At 37.4% G+C, this 9069-nt stretch overlaps 1 protein-coding gene across 1 annotated transcript; it reads right to left on the bottom strand.

Moving 5' to 3' along the window:
• Window positions 1–2768: 2768 nt before the first annotated feature.
• Window positions 2769–6171, bottom strand: si:ch1073-126c3.2 (uncharacterized protein LOC555816 homolog). Its single transcript, XM_037781379.1, has 6 exons — window positions 6087–6171; window positions 5901–5980; window positions 5143–5257; window positions 4225–4337; window positions 3977–4091; window positions 2769–3053 (listed from the first exon to the last, which is right to left on the bottom strand). Exons 1-6 carry the CDS (start codon window positions 6127–6129, stop codon window positions 2878–2880), a joined length of 642 nt encoding a protein of 213 aa, XP_037637307.1. The 5' UTR covers window positions 6130–6171; the 3' UTR covers window positions 2769–2877.
• Between the last annotated feature and the right edge of the window lie 2898 nt (window positions 6172–9069).

Here is a 9069-nt window from a genome sequence, read left to right as displayed (position 1 = left end):
ATGATTTGAGTTTATTTGATTTATATTAGGGCTGTCAATCGATTAAAACAGTAAATCACGATTAATCGCACATTTTTTATCCGTTCAAAATGTACTTTTAAGGGAGATTTGTCAAGTATTTAATACTCTTATCAACATGGGAGTGGGCAAATATGCTGCTTTATGCAAATGTATGTATTTATTCATTATTGTAAATCAATTACCAACACAAATCAATGACAGATATTGTCCAGAAACCCTCACAGGTACTGCATTTAGCATAAAACAATATGCTCCAATCATAACATGGCAAACTGCAGCCCAACAGGCAACAACAGTCAGTGTGTCAGTGTGCTGACTTGACTATGACTTGCCCCCAAACTGCATGTGATTATCATAAAGTGGGCATGTCTGTAAAGGGGAGACTCGTGGGTACTCATAGAACCCATTTACATTCACACATCTGGAGGTCAGAGGTCAAGGGACCCCTTTGAAAATGGCCATGGCAGTTTTTCATAGCCAAAATTTAGTGCAAGTTTGGAGCGTTATTTAACCTCCTTCATGACAAGCTAGTATGACATGGTTGGTACCAATGGATTCTTTAGGTTTTGTAGTTTCATATGATACCAGTATCTTCAATCTAGCTTCAAAACTGACAGCCCTAGTTTATATGTATAGAGGACACACACAAAAGAATCCACGGGATAAACACTTATTTCCAACAAGGTCCCTAATGTCATAGAAAACAAGACAGACAATCACACATTACACGCACAGAATCCCTAAAATAATAATAATAATAATAATAAAAAGAACAAGGACATCCTACTAATGAAAAACAACAGAGATGAACTTCAAAACCCTGTCCTCGTATTTTTCTTTATGTGTCCTAAAAGCATTCACAAATCCAATAAGCACGAGAATAAAAGCACTCAAAGCATTCACAATAAATACAATAAAACATACAGGGCACCCAGGACCTGCCGTGATTCTTGAACATGTCATTCAAACTTAGAAGCACACTATTGTCAAAAATATAATTGCATGTTGTAGCATTAAAACGTTCCTTCATTGCCCCAAACCAACAGTAAACACAGTTTTGTGGAGTTATAGGGACGGTTAGGATGCTAAAAGATGTAGAGTATGGAGAAATGAAGGCTTCACTACTCACTCTTATTCTGGTGAAATGTGAGTCAGATACCAGTAAGAACCATTACAGGAAAAGAGCATTAGTTTTTGTCTGTTGCCACCTAGAGGGAGATGTGTGACACTACAGTTCACCACTGTTAATCCAGACAGTTATGTGATGATTGGACGGTGTGTCGAGGTCCTTTTCTCTCTGATTAGAGTGATTCCTAATAGGATGATGAGAAGGTCAACAGCTTCCTAATGAGATCCTGCAGTCTCATTCTGACCTCTTAACCTTGACCTCGGTGAGCTCCGTCTGGATGTGTTAGCAGAGACTGAGGGCAGACAGAACAGCAAACCGTTTGGCGGAGTGGTTAACCTCCTTTTAACCGCTGCTCTCCTCCAGATCTCTCCATCAAGCACGTAAATAATGAGTGACTATTATTATTAGAAACATGTCAGACGGAAAGCTGGGAAGACGCCAATCACACAGTTGCAGGTGTATTCATCCTTTTGTCAATGTAAATGCAGCTATTTATCTGCAGAGAAGCATCACCTTTAACCCAGAGTGTTTCTGTTTGTACTTCAGTTGCTGGTGATAAAGCTGTGTTTGTCTTGTTTGGATTCACCTCATTTCCCACCAAAGACAGGCCTATAATTTACTTGTTGTCAGCTAAAGTGCATTCATGTTGCTTAAGAATTGTGTTCCTTTAACTTTAAAATGTATTTTCATTAAAGGAGAGGTCAGAATAATGGGTCTCATTTTTTAAATTGAACACTTCCTGTTTTCAATGTCCTAAAATAGCCAGAGGGGACGGAGGCTGCTTTACATTTACCTCGGGAGTCGGAGCTGGGAATGACGTCACACCCGAGTTGAGCACATTCCAGTACAACAAGTCGGAAAAGTTAATAGGGTTAGCTCCAGCCAGGTTAGCTATTTATTTAGCAATACCAGTTGATTACAACACATTATGCCGGTATTTTGCACACCCACAGATAGAAGTTGGACAGTACTGTGTGTACGACTGATTTAATGAGACACAAATAAGACATAAGTGCTATAAACAGTATATTACTGTAAATTCAAATGGAACGCAGACAGAGGCTGTGAAATGCCTTACTAATATACTAAGTATGACGTAAAATTGAGGATGTAGTGCGATCCAACTGCACAGTCTGTGGATTTTGTGTACGTGAGAAATGATGTTTATGAGATTAGCAAGAATTTCTAAGTATAAAACGTGAGCTTACTGGACTAAAACGCCTCAAAATGCACTGCTGCGGCTCTTCAGACCGTCCGATGGTGGACTGCGAGGCAGAAAACATAGTTCACACTAAAATATTTAATAACTTTAGTTTGCCATTGATTTAGATAACAACATGGCCTTTCCTCTGGCGCCACCTTCAGACCAAACTTTATATTTTTCCCCATTAGTTGTGAAGGTATAGCAAACATCCACCCAACAATAGTTGTTGTTTTCTGGTGTGTGAGGACTCACAGAGCTGTAAACACGGCTGTAGCATGCAGTAAATAGTGGCTGAATCAGCAGGTAACAGTCAGAAGTCGACACTGCTAAAAATGCACCGCTCCCTTTACTGAAAAATGATAAATTGCATGTTACAACACTTAATTGAATGTGCACAAATGATAACAAAGGAAGTCAGTTCATAACATTTTTTACTTCTTGCAAAGCTTTATTTCTAAGTGCAACTTGGAGGGACTTTCACACCACAACATTCATGACATGGTAGATTTTATCTGCGTCACGGTCATCCACATACGAGACAGGCGTACTCTGGGTCTCCCTGTACGCCGGCAAGCTTCAGCTCAGCGGTAAAAACGTTGATGACGCTGCTCTGCAGCTGGGCGCTGCTCTTGGTTGTCAGGCAGTCCTGGTCTTTAGGAAAATACGCCGTATTTAATCCTGCAACAGGAAATGATTCTTCTGGAAACAGAGAGGAGGAAAGTTGAGGTCAACTTCAGTGCCACTGTATAAATATATAATGTGAGTTTCCTTGTACAGACAATTTAAGACATAAAAAAGTAATAAAACATAACTGCACTGAAGGAATCAAAAGTGCATTTGAATCTTTCTAAATGTGTTCCTGCTTTGAACTTTAAAAGTTGTTAAATGCATCTTTAAGTTAGTTAAAGGAGCAGAGTGTAGCATATTCAGAACTATGTTTTCATTCAACGGTTCACATGTTATCTTACAAAAACGTATTCCTTATTTTTTGTGTGTTTTCCTACAAATGTCCGTCAACACGTGTCAATTTCTGCTCCAGTTTTTTCAAAATAAACTTCCGTCTTAACAGGAAAGTACTTGGTTAGGTTCAGGAAAAGATGGAGGTTTGGGTTAGAATATTTATGGAAGTGGCGTTATTAAAAAACGGAAGTTCTTATATAGATATCTATCTATATATCTATATAGATAGATATCTATATATAGATATCTATCTATATATATATATGAATTACGGTGCATTACTTTTCGTAGGTATAGCTACGAACAGTTTATGAGAACAGCCCGTTTCATTAGTGTATAATCACCTGAAAATAAGAATGGTTGTGTTTTCGTTAGTTTAGACTGAGCCCTTTGTATCTACATAGGGAGCGGGTCCTCTTCACGGACTCCGCCATGTTTCTACAGTAGCCCAGAACGGACAAACCAAACTCTGGCTCTAGAGAGAGACTTTCATTACGTTACTGAACACCGTTACCCTGGTTTTACACTGAGCGCCTCACGTTACCTCAGTCTTGTAAAGGGAGGAGTGAGCGGAGGGGTACTCTGTTGGTTGCAATCTGAAACCACACCACTAGATGCCACTAAATCCTACACGCTGTCCCTTTAATAAAACACAGCCTCACTGTTGCACACAGCCAGCTTGTTTCCTCCGACGTACATGGACTGCCATCTGTATCTGGTCTCCCTGCTGCATTCATTATAAAAACCACTCCTCCTCATGAAAGCAAAATCATAACCCTGTGAAAGAAAGAAGACTCAAATTAGTCATACTTTTTTGAATTTTCGGGCTGATGAACTATCCAGAAAATGTGCCCGTACTTATTACAACATGTTTGTTATTAATATATGTAAAACCGTATGTACCACTTACATTGTTGCACAGAGGTTTGCAGTAGCGCTTGTTGAAAACTGAGACACATGCCAGCCCTCCGTTTTCGGGAACTTCAGCTTCGGGGCAACTCTTTGGATCAGCACCTTTGCATTCTGTAAATCAATGATTATTTAATAAATGAGGAATTTAAAACCTGAACCTGTTAGATTTCCATTTTGAGTGTAAATACTGTTTCTATTCTCATCTACAGCCCTTTGTTCATCCTTCAGGCCTAAAAGTCTTTAAGGTATGGTCGCACATGCGCAAGTATTCACCTCTTGTTCACTTCCATTCTATGTGAGCTAGAGGGCAAAAAAAAAAACATTCACTTCCGGTTGCCAAGCAAATTCACATCTTCGGATTTTTGTTGAGTTCAACTTTGGTGAACTTTCAGGTGAATATTGCATCAGCAGGCGATGGTCACTTGCCTGCATTTGCGCATGTTTGACCGTACCTTTACACACTGGGGGTTTTATTTTCATGCAATTTCAAACTGTTGTTTTTGTCACGAGTACTTTCACACAGATCGCAAATATTACGTGGTGAAAAAGTGACGTAACTTTTTTCCGGAACAAAGTAGATTTTTCTGAGCTTTTGTTTTCGCACCGCCAATAAAGCCATTAACCAATCACGTTCTGCAGAACGAGCTGAGTTGCGCCTATATTATTGAAAGAACAAAACGGACGCTCCGTAGTCCAAACCAGGACGGCAAACTTTACTACTCCTTTCAACCTAGAAATAACGAGAAATTAACAGAAACCACAAAGATAGAATACAAAATGAGAAAATATAGTTTGTTAAGATTAAGAAAATGTTAATTGTATTATTCCTCATCCCCAAACCCTTAATTATAACATTAAACTAATGTTAATCTACTATTAAACTGGTCGTCCAGATGTCTCCGTCTCGTCCTCCTACCCTTCAGCTGCTGTCTGTGCAGAGTATCAGTCAGGTTCTTCATGGTCAGCAGTAGAGTAGCCGTCTCCTGTGAGCTCCATGCAGACGACAGCTTGTCACCACACTCTACCGCCTCCTGTTGGTTAACATCACACACAACACTTGTTTTCTTCCTCTGACGATGTGGGAAGCAAATCGCAAATTAAAAATACATTACACTCTGGGTTAAAGACTCTTTTTTTTCTTCGATAAACACAATGTGACCTATATGTACGTAGTAAGTAAGTAGGACTTTTTAAGTAAATTTTACTGCTGTAATATCAAGTACAACTAACTAAGTTACCACTAAATGTAACATTTGTAAATATATTAAGTAAATTTTACTTAATTATAGTTAAGTTATAAGTTATAATTATTTCAACTAATTATTAAGTCAAGTTTATTTATTTTATTTTATTTAAGTAAGATTTACTTCTTATCTGAAAAAAATAAAAAGGTATTCATAGTTAAGTTATGTTTATTTTCACTAATTATTAAGTAAAGTTTAATTAGATTTTTTTTTCAGATTGGAAAATCACTGTCATCAAAATATTAAGTAAATCTGCAATATTTATTGTTATGTAGTAAATAAGATTATATTATATTTTTTTCTGTTTGATATTATCAATTACTTATTCACTATAATTATTTTCTTTTGATAAATGTTATCAAATTAATGTAATAATTTTCTCTGTGCATGTTAGAGCTTTCTCTGTCAGGACAAACATTAATATTTTTACCTTGAGATGCTCCAAGATCTGAGCTTGAGAGCTGCAATTCTGAGAAAAAGTTTCATCTTGAACTGCAGACGACGATAAGGCTGCAAACACAGACACACACTGTATATTATATAACATCCAACTTGTACTCTGTCTCTCTCAAAGCACCTACACATTCCAGACAAACATATAAAACTGTGAGATTACCTGCTAGTGAGCAAAGCCATATCAGTGTTCCCTGTAACGCCATGGCTACTGAATTTGTGTTTTTCTGACTCAGAAGTGAGGGCAGAACGCTCGGACCGGTGCATTTATTGACTGTGGGAGCAAAGTTTACAGAATTGGCCAATATTGTGATGTCAAGATCTGAGTCACTGGATTCCCAACATTTCACAAACTGCCGTGGCGTTACATGAACTTTGTGCACAGGTGCATATATGTTTTTTGCAACTCATGTACAAATTATGATATTTCCACAAGTTGTTGTTCTGATTTCCTGTAATAATGAATCATTTCTTCCAGTATGTTATGTCCCTGCTGTGTGCTGATGGGGGAGCTGGTAGTACACGCTGACTGAAAGCCTTTGTACTGTTTGTCTTCACTACTACTTCTTAGTTGCGAGCCCATTATGGAGCCAAATGTCGGTCTGAAATCTACACACAGAGATCCAGAAGCCCATCAGACACACAGTGACTCAGTGTCAGTCAGTAAGTTATGCCACGAAGGATGACTGTGTAAATAATTCACTGTGGATGTTATTCATTATGGATGTCTGACGATCTGGCAGCACATGAATTATTGAAACTCTTAGGAAGAGTGTTTGAGCTCATTAACGCAGAGAATTGCCTTTTTATGTTTGATTTGAGGAACAAAGATTAGTCCTCCAAATGGACCTTGAAAGCTGCCATTATCTTGCCAGCGTGTCCTCTCACATGCTTAAATGCCCTTTTTGTCTGGAAGTCTTTTCTTGTGAGCAAAGAAATAATAGAAAGTAAAATTTTCTTTAATGTTGTAATGATATAGAAAATTCACAACTGATTGAATAATTATTGAGTTCATAAATAAACAATAATTAAAGCTGCAAGCAGCGCTGAACGGGCCCTTGCACCTTTGTGCACATTGGGGGTACTGGCGGACGGCCGTGCCCTTCTGTTACCATCAGACACTGCACGCACGAGTTAGACATTATTTCCTGCGTGGATTGCGTGGTGCTGGAAAGGGTGTAGTGCATATTTTGCACCACTTCCTGTGTCCACAATGTGCCGCACGCTAAACATGCATTATGTTGCTCATTATCAAGTTTATATCACACAATGTATGACACATAACACTGACTTCCTGTTGCAAGTAGGTGGCGCTATGACTATGAGTCAATATTGCCATGTAGATGTCCTCGGGTCTGAACTCTTATGAAGTAGGTCAAGTTCAGGGCAGATTGGACCAAGTACAGTCGAGTTGCAGTAGCTTGTTGTTTAATGGCGAATCATGTAAATTCTCCGCCACGCCACGTCAACGCCGTTTCACGAAAGCTCAAACTCTTAATAACATTTCATCGCAAAGGTCTTTAGATTATACTAAGCAAATCTGAAGTCGATTGGGTTAATTCTCTTGAAGGATTACGTCCTCAGGCCAGGACTCTTATCACACGAGAAATTATAAGCCAAAGTTACAACAACTTCCTGTTTTTTGGCGAAAGACGCTTTTTCGTCGCCATGCCACGGCAACGTCCTTCCATAAAAACTCAATCTTTTAACAACTTTTCATCACAAAGGTCTTTAGATTGGACTGACCAAATTTGAAGTTGATCAGGTTAAATCTGTAGGAGGGGTTTGTTAAAGTACAGAGCCTGGAAATGGCAAAAGTCGCCATAATAGTTAATTAAAAATGGCTGACTTCCTGTTGTGTTTTGGGTATACCTTCAAGAGGCTTTTTTTAAAGTCTGGACATGATATATATGCTTACTAAATTTCATACATTTACGTGAAATTTAAAGGAGAGGACTTTGAAAACTGTTAGGGGGCGCTATCGATCCAATTTGCCACCTCGAGCACGAGACCCATATTAGATTTCAATCCATGAGGTTCAACATGTTGCGTTGGTTCACAGGGCGAGATGGCTAGATGAGTTGTTGTTGTGGAAGCCTGCTGTTTATATGCGTCAGCCTTTGACAAGCATCAGCTAGTGAAGTGTGAAACTCTTTATGCATAAAGTTATGATGTGAAAAACCTCTGACTTCAACTATTAAAGTAGAAGATCCTCAGAGTAATTGTGCTGGATAGTGTGTGGGCTAGAGCAACGAGTCCCCGTACTGAGATAGACGGAACGTTCCCAAACAACAACGTGTGAGTGTTTATTTGATCTGGCACTTCCATCAGCGGGACGAGGTCACACCAGACGGGCTCTAATTCACTCTTTGTTTATTGAGACTAAATGATGAGATTCATTCTGACATAAACAACATCCACATTACACACTTGTCCAAATATCCACAAAAAAGAGTCAACACTGCTGATCCTGAGCTACGTTACAGAGTTAAATGAAAGCTGTGACATGCCAACACAATTACATTCCTATACAACTTAGCTGCATTCACAATTACGTTTCAAAGGGAAACTTATTTGTCATGGATTATGGTTGCAATTTTAAACAGTTTTAAACTATGGAAGACAGAACCTGCCAAAATGAAAAATAAATAAATAAATGACTTGATAAATAAATGTCATTAAATGTATCAAAAATAAATGTAGCCATTAATTAATTTACAAAATGTGACATAAATTGATATTTCTGCTTTATTTGCTTCTTTATTTAATTATCTTTGTATTAATTTCTCTATTTATTTACTTTTCTGATAATTTTTTATTTGTATTCATTTTTAAATGTATTTATTTTTTATTTAATCTTTCATTTTTGCATTTATTTTTTATTGATCTATTTTTGAATTAATGTTTTATTTTATATTTATTTTCATTCATTTATGTATTTATGCATTTATTTATTTATTTAAACAGAGAGTAAATAAATAATGGAATTGACAAAAAAAAACAACATAAATAAATAAATATAGAAGCAAATTATAACAGAAATATCAATTTATGTCACATCTTTATCATTTAATTAATGGCAACATCTATTTTTAATATTTTTTCTACATTAAATGACATATCTATTTGTTTATTTATCGACTAAT

Source organism: Sebastes umbrosus, chromosome 10 (genome assembly GCF_015220745.1).
Source record: "Sebastes umbrosus isolate fSebUmb1 chromosome 10, fSebUmb1.pri, whole genome shotgun sequence".
In the NCBI taxonomy this organism is placed as follows: domain Eukaryota; kingdom Metazoa; phylum Chordata; class Actinopteri; order Perciformes; family Sebastidae; genus Sebastes; species Sebastes umbrosus.
The sequence above is the reverse complement of the archived record's forward strand: the minus strand, read 5'-3'. Positions and strand labels throughout refer to the sequence as shown.